At 40.8% G+C, this 14,210-nt stretch overlaps 1 protein-coding gene across 1 annotated transcript in view; it reads right to left on the minus strand.

Moving 5' to 3' along the window:
- The window catches only part of PRKCA (protein kinase C alpha), an 83,932-nt gene that overhangs the window by 15,785 nt on the left and 53,937 nt on the right, over positions 1–14,210 (minus strand). Inside the window, exons 7-10 of the mRNA XM_031060927.1 lie at positions 4,530–4,673; positions 3,059–3,232; positions 1,914–2,005; positions 294–356 (exon numbers count right to left, since the gene is read on the minus strand). Coding sequence (XP_030916787.1) covers positions 294–356; positions 1,914–2,005; positions 3,059–3,232; positions 4,530–4,673 — 473 coding nt within the window. The remainder of the gene's footprint in view (positions 1–293; positions 357–1,913; positions 2,006–3,058; positions 3,233–4,529; positions 4,674–14,210) is intronic.

Genomic DNA, 14,210 nt, shown 5'->3' on the forward strand with positions numbered 1-14,210 from the left:
TCTGACCCCTCACCTGAGACCTTTGGATGTGTAATATTGTTAAACATCACCCAGAAATACAAAACATGGAGTTTTCCATTTTCAAGAGGGTTTATTTGAGCGGGGCAGAGCACAGGTGTCAGAAAGGTCAGGTTCAACAGGGCTTGGGTTTCCACCTCACCAGCAGCAACACAACAAAAAGAGCTCTACATGGATGGCTTTCTGTTTTAAAAATACACTGAAATGTTAAAGAAACGGATCATTTGGGGATTTTAAAAATAGTTCAGAAATTACTGATGTCAGATCATACTCACCTATAAACAATCCCTTTGTTATGGAGAAAGAATAACCCAATTGAGATCTCAGCTGCATAGAACCTGTGTGGGGAGAGAAAAAAAATCCACAGATTTCTTATTGCCTCATGATTTTCTTCTGGCAAAATAAATTGCAAATGAATCATGGTAAAGGATGACAATATAGTAGCATATGAACTATGTGATTTATATTGTATGTATACAGGTGACATGAAAGACAAACCACTTCAGCTGGACCTTAACAGATACATTTTAAGTATTTGATGATAAAATAATGCACAATCTAAAAAAAAAAAAGGAAAATGGGTCCCTGGACCACAAAAAACAGTGCAGCTGGAGCACAGCTTTTTTTGCACTAACTATGCTGCAAAGGTCCTTATCTCTAATCACAGATTGGTGAATTCAGGATGCAGCTCAATGTACATTGCAATTCACATGGCATGAAATAATTTGCAGAAATAGTGTTCCTTTATACAGCCTGTTAATGGATTAATTACATGAAGCTAATTAAAATGATTACCATATAAAATATAATTGCTGAATGCAGTTAAGAGGTATGGAATACTGGTGGCTGTTTGAAGCTGGCTGCTATGGAACTGTGCAAATTACGAGCGAGAGGATTATTTAAAAATGAGATTAATTTTTAGGCTCAGCACAAGGGAGAGGAAGCAACTGAGCTCTGCAACACTCCATCAGAGGTGTTTGTGAACATGTGTGAAGATGCAGCACAGGCAAAAGCTGTCATGAAGCACCACAGATTTTGCCAAGTGTTGGCAACTTGCATTAGCTGGAGTCAAGGATGATCTGACACCATCTCAGTTTGATTCCATGAGTTGTTAAAATGTTTGTCTGCATCTGAAACACTTCTATTTAGAAGGCCTCTCATTTAAACAAGCCCTGATTGCTCAAATTAAAATGAAAAATTATTTTAACTGAAAGCTTAAAGCAGTTGGTCACCCTTGATTTTGAGGTTTCATTAGTAAATGATTTATGAAACACTAACAAGTGGTGATGAGGTATTATAAGGATGGCTAAAATGGTACTGATGGATCTATTCACTCTTAAATATGCTACAGACGATTTTCAGTTGCTCACTGATGTGCCAGATGAACAATTATCTGAAAAGAATCACGTAGATAAACAACTCCTGATTCCTTATTAATTACTTACAAATATATCACAGAAATTCTTACAAGCTATACATTGAATTTCTCTTGTATAAACTGTAATTTAAATTACAGAGCTGAGTCTATTTGTACTGCCTTTATAGCACTAATTCAGACTGAAGTGTTCTACTCACTGTTTTTTTAATATTTCCTTTTAAAAACAACATCAGAATATGAAGTAACATCTTTAATTTCCTGCTGCCTTGCTCAAATTCTTGTCACTTTTCAATAAACCTCTCCTGCCTTTGTTTGTGCTGTATTTTTGAATAAATACACAGCAACCTTTGGTCTATGTGTTCAAACAACACTTTAAACACAAAGTTCAGATTTTGGGCCTTAAAAATAAACAAAGGCCAGACTGAATTTCATTCTGAACCTGGGAAGAAGAAGAAACCAAATCCTCCTAGAGTGTAACATCAAGATGATGGTATGATATAAATACATGAACACTCACACTGCTTGTGGCTCCTTAAATTTTCCTACTTGCTGGATGTGGTACATGAGATCCCCACCATTGACATATTCCATCACAAAATACAGCCGGTCCTAGGACAAAGTATTAAATATTGGAATATGATCAACAATTAAAGAGGCACATAAATACATTAGAGACAGGATTAGATATTCATTGATCAGCCAAAAAGAAAAAAAAAGTCCCTAGCATGTTATTAAAAAGCTTTTAGGATTATTAGGGAAAAAATTATAGATCAGGAAATGGAAGTGGAATGTTTTGTAAAACCTTCAAGAGTAAATGACTGATGAGATCTGTCTAGTTTTAGTGCCATGCTTTTACAGATTATTTGTCTCCAACAGTTTCAAGAATTATACAAATATAGCTCAGTCTGAAAAATCTGCCTCTAAAAATAAATGAAAAAAATCAAAGATGTTAAAAAATTCTAAATTGCTTTGAGGCCATTTCTAATTGCTGCTAAGAAGTTTTCCTTTGGAAGATGGTGTGGATGAGGCCCTTGAGGACATGGTTTCATGGGGAATGTGGGCTGATGGTTGGACTTGGAGATCTTAGAGGATTTTCCCAGCCTCAGTAATTCCATAATTCCATATCATCCAAGAGGCTGGCACAGTGACACTGGGCCATCAGATCCAACCTCAAATGTGTCACTGGGAGATGCTTTGCAATGTGATGGGCAAATATCCACTTCATATATTTATAAGGAAAGAAGCAAAAAAAGCCCCTCAGTGTCACCAAGAAGTGATAGAAAATGAAATTAAATCCACCAACACTAATTCATGACTAATAACCCCACAATATAATAACAGCCATTAAGACTTTTCAAGTACTATCCTCAGAGCTTTAAAAGTGTTTGGGAACCTTTGGGAATCTGGGCTTGAGGCTCTGACTTAGCAAAGCAGACACATTTAGGAATTGTCATGCTGGCCTGCTCCAATAACTGCATGAAGGAAAATCTTTAAAATTATTTTTTATATTTAAGATACAAAGAATAGATTTCTTCACCATTTTCTACGTGCAGAGGCTACCACACATGGGTTGGATGATAATAAATGTTACTGGAGTGATAAAATCCATGACCAGGCAGCCTGGGAAACATTGGGGTGGCAAGAAAATCAGAGCTCACGTACAACTGTCTGGAAACAAGAGTGCAGCTGTGTCAGGAACGGGGGCTTATCTTGCAGTGCCAGGACTCGTTTCTCCACCATGGTGCACTCCACATCATCATCCTGGATCACCACGTCTTTTTTCAGGATTTTGATTGCATAGAGCTCCTCTGTGCCCTTCCTGTCTGCCAGCATCACCTGCAGGGCAGAGAAACAGCAGAGTGAAAATCCCCCAGTGGTGGAATCCTGGATGATGAGAATTTTAAACTTTCTGTGCTTAAAGGCACCGACCCACAACAGAACACTGCATTTGACCTGAGGCTGTGGAGAAGGCTTCCAAAATTGATTGACAGTACTGGGATTATGGGTATGTAGTTGGTAAGAAGTGTGTAATATCACAGGGTGGAAAACTCAGAGTTTGGGATTTTAGAATATAGAAATAAATATGAAGCAAGATGGAGGTTTTAGGGTGGAGGCAGGTTGCTCTTCTTTACCTTCTTCTTCATGGGTTTGGGTGATGTTTTGTAATTGGACAAGTCTGCAGTGGGGGCTTTGAGTGATCAGTTATTGGGTTAAAAGGGAAAATAATCTAGGTGTCCTTTCTTAATTGGATAGTTTAGTCTTAAAAGACCTTGTGACAAGAGACAGTCGGCCATTTTGTGCCTTGCTGATGAAAAGCTGCCCAACTCATGGTTGTGAGGCTGTTTTACTGATAAGAAATAATAAACACCTGAGTCCCACCATGAACTACCATCTCAAGTGCCTTCAATCCAGACCCAGAGAAACTGATACCCCAGGCCAGGGAGAGCAGGTCACTCAGATGCCTGAAGATTTAGAGAGATGGCAAGCCAGCTTTTCCTTTAGTTTGTATAGACAAATTTGATCAGAACTCCAAAGTCACGATCCTTGTACAGTTCAGACAGCCTGTGCCCAAACCCGCTGGTTGACTGTGGGCTCATTGCTGAAGGGCTGATAAATGTTAAGTCCCAGGAGACTTCTTCAGCAAAGGGCACTTTATCACCTGAGTTTTGTTCAAACAGGCAGGAAAATAGCAGTCTGTTCTCTCAACTATTGGATTTCTAATACATATACAGACTATTCCTGTTTTTTTCCAATATTCACCCTTACCAATGTTGGTGACTTCCAGAACTGGCAGAGTGACCTAGGTATTAAGGGCAGAAAAGCAGACTTAATTTCCTTGAAACTGCCAAGAATGAGGATCTGAAAGTCAGCAACGAGTTCTCATCTTGCCCAACAATCTGAGTTTTTAAATTTATTTTTATTTTTTCAATATGCCAATCAGGACTAAAGTCTGCTAAGCCTTAGGGGGAATGACCCTACTCCTGTTAAGAAATCAAAAATTCCTTCCTCAAAAATGCACATCCTTTTGACTCTGGATTTTTTTTTCTTAGAGAGCTGTTTATTTATTCTTCCTCAAGGAAAAGGAAAAAAAAAAAAAAAGAATGTGAATGGAATAATTCTGAAGAATTCCTACCTTCCCAAAGCTCCCCTTTCCAAGAACCATGAGGAAGTTGAAATCTGTCAGCTTCACCCTGTCCAGATTGTTGGACGGCACACTTGAGTTCTTGTCTTCTGTTGAAGTAATGACTTTGTTACCAGCTGGCCCAAGTTTGGCTTTCTGAAGAACATACACACACATACACACACAAAAACAGCAAAGTGAGAACTGCCCGGTTTCCTGGCAGGAGGGATCTCTGGGTGGAAGTTAGAGCTGAAAATGGCCAGGTCTGAGGTGGCATTCCCAGGTAAAAGGTTGCATAACAAAATATGCACAGACACACCTTCAAAGACTCATTCCAGCAATACTTTTGACATTATTGAGGGAATTAAAGTGGAAAACTGTGTTCATGTATAACCAGATAAAGCACATACACTTATCTGGTTGAAAGAGCAAAACCAAAGCAATGCCCAGAAACAAAATAAAAAAATAATAATTTACTTTCAGGCCAAAAGCAGCTCAAATGGTGCTTTTGTTCTGAAAGAAAAAAAAAAAGAAAAAAAAAAGAGGCTATCCAAAAATACCATGCAGTAATGTACATTGGGTATTTTAGGATATAAACAACCTCCTCAAAACATTCTCTTTTCAAATGGAATTCTTCAAGTCACTGCATAGCAAGAGATAAGAGAATTTTGACATGCACTAAGAACCTGCATTAAAAATCCCACAACACATGAGAATTAATGCAGATGAACATGGCCACTTTCAAACCAGCAGTACAATCAACTTTGATTTACAATCAAGGGTTGATCTGGAAAAGGGAGGAAGGGGAATATCACAGACAAGGGCTGTACCAGACACTCTGGTTTACAGGGGCTGCAAGTCTCAGTATTTCACATGAGACACCATGGCATGGCTCAAGTAAGCTGCATTTCAAATCTCAGAGTTAATACAAGAGAAAAAAAGTAAGACTCACCAAAAGATAATGCAGGCTACCAGATAATATCCTTTTTTTCCCCCTCAAAATAATCCCATGTACCAGCAGAAGCAAAGCCAATAAGGTTTAGTAATTCTTTGGGATATAAGTGCTGTCCCCATCTGTCTGGTGTGTTGGTCTGGTTAATAACCTCTAATATGGTTAATTTACCTTTTGCCAGTGATGTATGTTTGACAATTCAGGGTAACTACTCTTCTCTCTGCTTCACAGAAGGACAATGTTTGTGTATTATCCCTCTTTCACAGATAAAGAAAATTACAGAAATGAAGGTTTATTCAAAGTCACACAATACCTCCCCTTAAAAGCCATGCCTGGCTTACACCTCTGGCACTGGAAACTGGGAGTTGCAAATTTTCCCCTTCTCAGAGGGGTGTAAAACCATAAAATTGAGAGGCACTTGATTCACAGACTCCATCTACTCCTGCAGTAATGTCAGATAATCATCTGACAAAATAACCTCCTGTCACTTGAAAACCATATCCAGCTTGGATGACTCTTCCTGCAACTTTGTAAGTGCAAGAAAATCTTATGCCAGCCACAGGGATATGAATTTTGCAAGTTTAGATCTCTTTATTAAAAAACTTGCAATACGGCTTAGAAATGGGAATTTCCTCCACAGCAATGTTATTATTTGTTTGCACAAAAGCAGCACTTGGAGATGCTGATCAGGATCAGGTGCTGTGCAAACCTTTAGGGAGAGCCAGTCCTGGATGTCAGCTTAAATCCCAAGGGATGTTCCCAGGGCAGGGCTGGCTGCTGGGACAAATCTGTGCTGGAGCTCTTTGGCAGCACAAAGCTCCTCTTGAGGCCACACAAGATTGAGCCATGAGCAAAACAAGGGAAAAAAAAAAACCCAAATCCCAATATCCGTTATTTGTACAAGATAAAGATGTGGCTCAAGGGAGCAGCTTTGCTGGCCGTGCCTTTGTGATGTTCCACAAATGGGATCTAAGACAAAGATCTTGCTTTTCTCATGCACAAAGCAATTTCAATATCCTCCTTTTCACTGAGTAATGGAGATCCAAATCAGGCTCTGAATGGGCAGCACCAGTTTTATTTCTTACACCTTTAAACCCACTGGGCAGGGTGTTGGCAGTTTGTTTGAAAAATGCGTAATTCGAAACAAAAATCAAATTTTGTTCCAAAGCCTTTTTTTTTTCGGGTACAAACCTGTCAAGCAGGCAGGGAGTGCTCTCTGCAGCACTGCAATCCCAGGCTCTGGGGTTTCCAGCACTTTTTCCATTAAAAAGCATGGCAGGTTCACCAGCAGGCTCCTGTGCCTGCTGCTGGCTCCAGAGCTGGAGGCACTGCACTCACTCAGAGTCAACATGGGCTAGAATTGTCAGGATCTGAAGGCAGGATCTTAAAATAATATTTGAGAACCCAGCCAAGGCCTTCCTGCATTCTCTGAGCACTTAGATTCAAAGAGCAACAGACATGCTCCTCTCAGTCCCATTTTTCAGCTTTTTTTAAGTTAGACATCACTCTGAGTTTGAGAATCTCTTTTTGCAGATGGCAGATTTTTGAGGAGAACAAAAATTCCTCCTGTGTTCCTCAGGGGCTCCTCCTGTGTGCTCAGGTGGGCTCTGAGCTGTCTGACCCAGGCAGGAGGTGAACAGGGCAGGAGTTTCTGGATGAGTGCCCTGGGATGGTGACAATCCTGGGCATCCCCTGGCTGAGCTGCCGTGGGAGGGGTGAAGAGAGAACCCTGCTGCAAACCAGCTGGAAAAACCAGGGGCAGGGCAGCCAGGGAATGCTGGGGAACAACCAGACTGACTCAAAGGAAGCACATAGCCCCAAAGTGGCAGGAACTCACAAAATTATCATAACCTTATCAAAAACCCCACCACCTTGGCCAGCCACCATGCTCTCAGAAGCATGCAAAACCCCCTTTTTCACACTTGGCATGTGAATTCTTGTTACTGCTTTTTGGCTTAAGGTCCTAGTGGAAATAGAGTGAGGATTTCAAGATATTTCACTGAGCTCTATCATGAGTTTTATATCTGAGACACCTTGGCTGCAGCAGACAGAAAATGCCATGCAGCCAATATCCTCTTCCAGACTGCCAGAGCAAAACCAATTTTGCAGCTACAGAAGGGACATAAACTCAAATTATTCCTAAAAGCTTACTGGAAAAGACTGATATTTTGCCTTTCCTACCATGACTAAAATTGAAAATCGCAGAATCCTATTTGAACCCTCCTTTATTTTTTATGGATATTAAAACTTGCTGAAGTTGAAGACAGTATTCCAGGCCCTGGATTAATTTTCAATCCATATTCCAACTCCTTGGCTTATTATCTCAGCTAAAACCACAGTATTGTTACAACCAAGCCAGCTTGCAGCAAACCAGCCAGGAAAATAGAATGTTAAAGATAAATTAGTCTGCACCGGGAGCAGGAAAGTTAATCTAAAAAGAAAACAAGACATGCACATCATCTTACTTCCTCTGCTTTGGACGCACCTTATCTCGGCCAGTTCTTTTACCCTGAAACCACAGGTGAGACACATCTTATACATTCAGCCCAAACTCACTTCTCCATTGAGTGCTAAGAAATTACAGTGTGCTACACTGGAGAGACTCTGGGAATTTGGTAGGAGCTTTTTGGAAAAGATATCTCAGGTTTCGCAGTAAAAACACTTTGGATTTCTTTTTAATCTAAGAGTAACAATTGTACTTTTAATTAAATAGGAAAAAAGTTATCCAAAATCTAATGAGAAGTGTGATGCAAAGAAGAAACAGAAGTGATTTAGGGAATAGTAATTCTTCTTTTTTTTTAAATAGTAATTGCAGTAATTCTTGATGATTCTTTTCAAAACTTTCTGATTTTCTCCCTGTGAAGAAAATGGAATAGGACAAAGCAATAAATCTGAATGTTGGTTCTTCTGCCTTCTGCGTGTATCTGTAGTAGAGAATCTTAGGAATTACAGAGCTAAGAGACTGAATTGGTCATTTTCCACATTAGCCAATAATAAATAAAAGTTGTGAGGATTAAAAATAAAAAAATACAAAACTCCCTCTCATACTCCCAATCTCTTTAGGGTAACGAGTCTCCATCCAAGATGTCAGTGCTTTAACACCTTGCACTGCTCTCCTCCACTGCTTCTCCTCTGCTGCTGGGTGAGATTGGCTTTGCTCCCACATGGGAAACAAACACCAGGATCCAAACTCGTAGCCATCCCCTCCCACCCCCCAGGCACAGCTTCAGGAGGGAGAAACCCACCCCCTCTGCCATGGTCAGACATCCAAGCCAACACAAAGCTCCGTGTGCAGCTCACTAGAGGAGGTGCTCCTCGGTTGTCAGGGAAACTCACTCCCAGAGAGCTCCCAGATGCCAGCAGGATCATCCCTGGCACCACATTTTCGAGAGGAAAAAGTGATAAATGAAAAAATATTTACCAACAATGCTGAATTCCCAGCACGTGAGCAGAGTGCTGTGTGGAGAGCCACAGTCCATCCTTTATTGGCCCCACCAGCACCTGGTTTACCTGGGAGGTAAACGCAGAGCTCTGCTGCCAGCAGCTGAGTGCTCTGGATTCTCCCAGCTCTGCTCCACATGGATGCCAGCATTCCCTCCTCATCTTTCCAGCTTCCACCCACCAGCCCTGCTCTGCCTGTGCTGAGAACAGTGAGTGCACGATGGAACAAGAGCCTGCCCAAACCCCACAGCTCCAGCTGCACAGGGCTCAGCAGGCCAAGGAGTGACTGCACAGGGCTTGTCTCAGAGTCACAGAATCGCTGAACAGTCTGCAATGGACCTAAAAGATCATCTCATCCCATCCCCATGGCAGGGACACCTTCCACTGTCCCAGGTTGCTCCAAGCCCCATCCAGCCTGGCCTTGGGCACTTCCAGGGATCCAGGGGAAGCCACAGCTGGTAAATCCCTGCTTCTCACATGGCAAGAAGTTCTCAGCAGTTCTTTGCCAGACCCCCAGGGGCCCCTCAGATGTCCCTGGGTGAAGGAATCAGCCACCTCACACTGCCACACCTGCAGCCAGGCTTTCTGCTCCTGATTCCTGAATCAGCCCAAAGCCATTGCAGGTAACACTCTCCATATCACTTAGAAAAATAGCAAAATGGATGGTGAGAAGTGAGGATGGAACAGCCTGGACAGTAAAATTCCAGCTTCACTACTCCAGCCCAGGGGGCTGCAGGTGTAAAATGACTGCTCAGTTGTGCCTGTGGCTACCACGACCCTGCACAAGGAGCATCAGAGCAGCTCAGATCTCGGACAAACCTCAGAAGATGGCACTCCCAGAACCAGCAAAGCTCAGACTAAGGATGGGAAAACTGAAATAATAACAATTTATCCAAGTCTCAAGGAAGGACCCATTCAGGTTTCCAGTCATGTACACATGAAGTGGGAACTTTGATCAATGTGTTGAGCCATTAGCAAGCCTTTAATAAAGCAAATAAATCCAATAAATTTAAAGTCAAAATCTGGAAGAAAAGCCCTCCCCCATTCAGTGAAATGTTCTCTGTCATTGTGGCAGCTTGTTTCTGACATTATTGCATTTCCAATTCCATGTAATTATAGATGCTATGATAGACTATCAATTTCCTACTTCCCACAACCTAATTACCAGGATGCTGAGAATTTGAAATGAGGAGTCCATTTCTAAGCCCCAGCAAGACCTAATGCCTCACCAGGCTGAGTTTAATCTTCATGCCATGACCTAAGGGCACTTTGTAACTCATCAGCAGAGTTTTGCTGGAAGACAGGGAGGTGCCTGGGACAGGGACACCATCAAGGATTCAAGGGGTTCACACATGGATTTCAGTCATTCCTTGGTGAATTTACACTGCAGCAACATTTCTCTGCAGCAAGGGGAACACTGAAGAGATATAAATAACCAAAAAGCTGTTTATCAGCACTCTGAGATTCATTTTCATGATGACAGTGTCACTGTGGCGAACAGGGATGTAATTAATAAAAACCACAATAAATCAAAATGAAAATGCATTTTTTTCTTTCAATGGCTAAAACAGTTATTGAAAAAAGAGCTGGGGAAAAAAATCATAGCACTCCCATTGCTAGCAAAAAGGCATGAGTGCAAATGAGATGTTTTATAAAGATATAAATGAGGTGGGTGATAAAACTCTACCTGGGACTTAAATACTAACTATTTCATGTCTTTAGTTTACTTTTCCCCTCATTTTCTCTCCTCCTCCTCTTAAAATTGTTTTTACCCTGTTAATTACTAACAGTAAATTTATTTAAAGGTTTTGCCTGCAACAAATATTTGTGCTGTGATTGTGCTGTATGTGAACAGGATTAAAAAGGCCTTTTGCAGGAAGCATGTCCAATCCAGGGGAATCCCACTCCTGAAGGCACCAAAGTGCAGGGCTGAGCAATCCCGAGGTGAGCAGAGCAGAACCTGCTTTTACACCTGCAATTATAAAATATTTTGATTAGAGGGATAATTCTCATCAGTGCCAGTTCTCAAACTTGAATAAAGGGCCGTGTGAAAAATGTTATACTGAATTTTCCTGAAATTATGGATTAAATCAACAGGTTTGTATTTTCTAAGGATATATACACACAAACAGTGTGGATGATTTCCTTCTTTTCAGGCCTTTTGCAGGAGCCAGCTCAGCTCGGGGAGCTTTTCCCTGTTCTTTGCTGACCTCTTGTGGCTTCTCACTCTGAGGAGAAATTATTTTCTCAACCTCAACTTTACTTAGAATAAAGAAAAAAAGGGAATCTGAAAGGACAAGACAACAGTTTAATATACCATGGAGCTCCTCAACAGACCTTTTTTGTGGGGTTTGTAACAACATTCCCTATTCAGTTATTTTCCTTAATCTTTTTTTGTCCTGCTAGATAGAAGTTAGAACTGTGTGAAGTACCTGAACATACAATTTCTAAAATACTCCCAAATGTGCCAGGCACAAGGTGGAGGGAACCATATTCCCTAGAAAATTAAGATAGTGAAGCCAAAGGACTATGAAAGACACTGGGAAAGGGATGGATCTATCCCCAGACAGGAATTCCAGGGGATATTGCCCTGGACAACAATGTCTGTCTGTGTGAGCTGTGAAATCCAGAGAGGGAAGAGTTTCCAGTTCCCTATTTAGCACTGTCAACATGTTTAATCTGTTTAATAATCCTGCAGCCACCTGAGTCCACTTTGTTTCCTGCCTTTATTGCCAAACACTCTCTCCCCTGCAACAGAGCAGTGCCTAACGAGATGAAATGTAATTAAAGAGGCTGCCTAGGAATAATATTCAAGAATTCTTGCTGAAGTATCCTGTGGTGGTGGCAATAAAAATCCCCAAAAGCAAATAGGATGTTACAACAGCAAACCCCTAAGTGTCAAAAGAAGAATTGCTTTTCTATATGCTCCTCCATTCTTTAATTATGCAAATTACTGCTAGTTTCCAATAATAAAAAAACCTAAGAGTGTGGAATTTGCTTTTAAGCATAAACCTTGTTTCAATAAGGGAAAAAGAAAATTAAAATTCTGTTCTAAAAGAATTTTTAAGGACTTCAGTTCTCCCCGATCTTAGAGCAAATCCCTGCAATCAAATCCCACCAGCCATTCAAAGCTGCAGAGTAGGACTGATTTTACAACCTTGGGGTTCTGTATCCAAATCTTAATGTGCTCTGAAATGATTTATCTCTCTCACACACACAGATGAAGGTGTTTTCTGCATGATGTTGAGAAATCTGTTTGAATATACACTTTGCAGTGGGACAAAAGCAGGATGGGTGTGTGGCCCTTCCCAGTGTCTGATTATTCCATACACAAATATTCACAACATCTCCCATTTGCTGTGATATTAGAAATTGATTTCTGTACATTTACTCATTCCTAGCTCAGAATTGTTGTGTTATCCTCAGGAATGCTGCCCTCCCTCCTTCACGTGCTCCTGCTGCTTCCTTTCAGCTCCAGCCATGCAAACCTGGGGATGGAACCTCCCCAGCAGCCCCACACCAAGGGACTCTCACAGCTCCCTCCCAAAGATGCTCCTGCCACAGGGATCTCCTGGGCCAGGATCTCCTGGCACAGGGATCTCCTGGACCATGATCTCCTGGGCCATGATCTCTTGGGCCATGATCTTCTGGGCCATGATCTCCTGGCACAGGGATCTCCTGGGCCAGATCTCCTGGACCATGATCTCCTGGCACAGGGATCTCCTGGACCATGATCTCCTGGACCACGATCTCCTGGACCAAGATTCCCCCAGGGATGCTCCTGGGCTGAGCTCAGGGCTCAGTCTCACTGCCAGCAGCAGGGCAGGGGATTTGTGCTGATTTACTGAGAAAAGACAGAAAATAAACAAGGAAGCGCTTTTTCCATGAAAAACCCTGAATTCCAGAGTGTCCCCATAGGAACAGAATGCCAGCTTGCCCTGATGGAATTCATGTTCATAATCCACCAGAACTAAACGTGAATTTTGCCCATGAAGCAGCAGCTGTGGGAAACCCTTCAATCCTTTTTTTGGGTGCACTCCTATGGTGGAAACATGAATTAACCAAGGACTTTCGTCAGCTTCTATCAGTGCTCTTCAAGGCTTGGATTTTACAACGAGGTGACAAAACTTCCTGTTTCTGCCAGATGCATTTTATCAGGGTGACTTTTGCTCTGGTTTAAAAATGCATTTAAGCAGAGAAACTTCCAACTTCCCAGCAGCAAGCAAGTTTCACCAATGAAACCACCAGGTGATTTTATTTTCAAAATGAAGAGGTGTAAAAGACTGAGGAAGGGCAGTTCTCTTCTGTACAGGCTTTTCTGAGATAAAAAGTGAAGGTTAAGGAAAGTGATTAGTTTAATTTTTCTGGTTCAGTGTTAGAACATTTGTTAAAATCATGCATTAATAATATAAACAACTCTTAAAAAAATAATGTTTGATTTTAAAATTAAGTATTTTAAGCCTTGAGTGATAATGCAAAGTGCTCCAGGTCAGCTTCAGTTGTAAAAATACTATTTGAAGATGATAACGGCTTCAACAATCTTAGATTCTTAGAACACAGTTTACAGCACAGGAGCTTCAAATTTTGATCAAAATTGTAACTTAATCAATGTATGAAACAGAAAGTGTGGTTTGTGCCAGTGGCCTTTGCCCTAATAAAGCAAGAGAATTTGTTAGAGATACATGCAAATAGAAACAAAACACATGTAATTCTCAATACTGAGATGCAACTTTGATGGCAGTAAGTCAGTGATGTGGGGAGTAGTGCAAGGAGCAAAATGAGAAATAAACAGGTGAATTGGAATTTCAGGTATCAGAGCATCTGTGCACATGGGAAATATCTCCTACAATATAACATTACCATCCAGCAATAGATGTACTATGTTAAATCATAAAACATGCATGCTATAAATTTATCTATTTAAATATACAGTGACCATGAGCATTATTTCATCTGTGAAAGTTACTTAAAGTTCCATGAATGTCTTTCAAATTAAAGATGCACCTTTTTCCATTTTCCATGAGAAGGTGGCACTCATTTAATTCACTCCTCCAAAAAGAAAGGCACAATGCACCTGCTCAGGTTTGATCACTCTTTTTTTACTTTTTTTGTAGTAAATTCTAATCTGGGGATCACTTTATGACCAATTATGGAACAAATTGTGAATACTTCATACTGAATTTTTTAAAAATATATTTAAAAAATTATACATCATAATATTTCATGAATATGAAATATCATTATTATGAAGCTCAGGTTTGATCACTTTTTTTTTTTGTAGTAAAATTCTTATCTGGGGA

This window comes from Geospiza fortis, unplaced genomic scaffold (genome assembly GCF_000277835.1).
Source record: "Geospiza fortis unplaced genomic scaffold, GeoFor_1.0 scaffold221, whole genome shotgun sequence".
NCBI lineage: Eukaryota > Metazoa > Chordata > Aves > Passeriformes > Thraupidae > Geospiza > Geospiza fortis.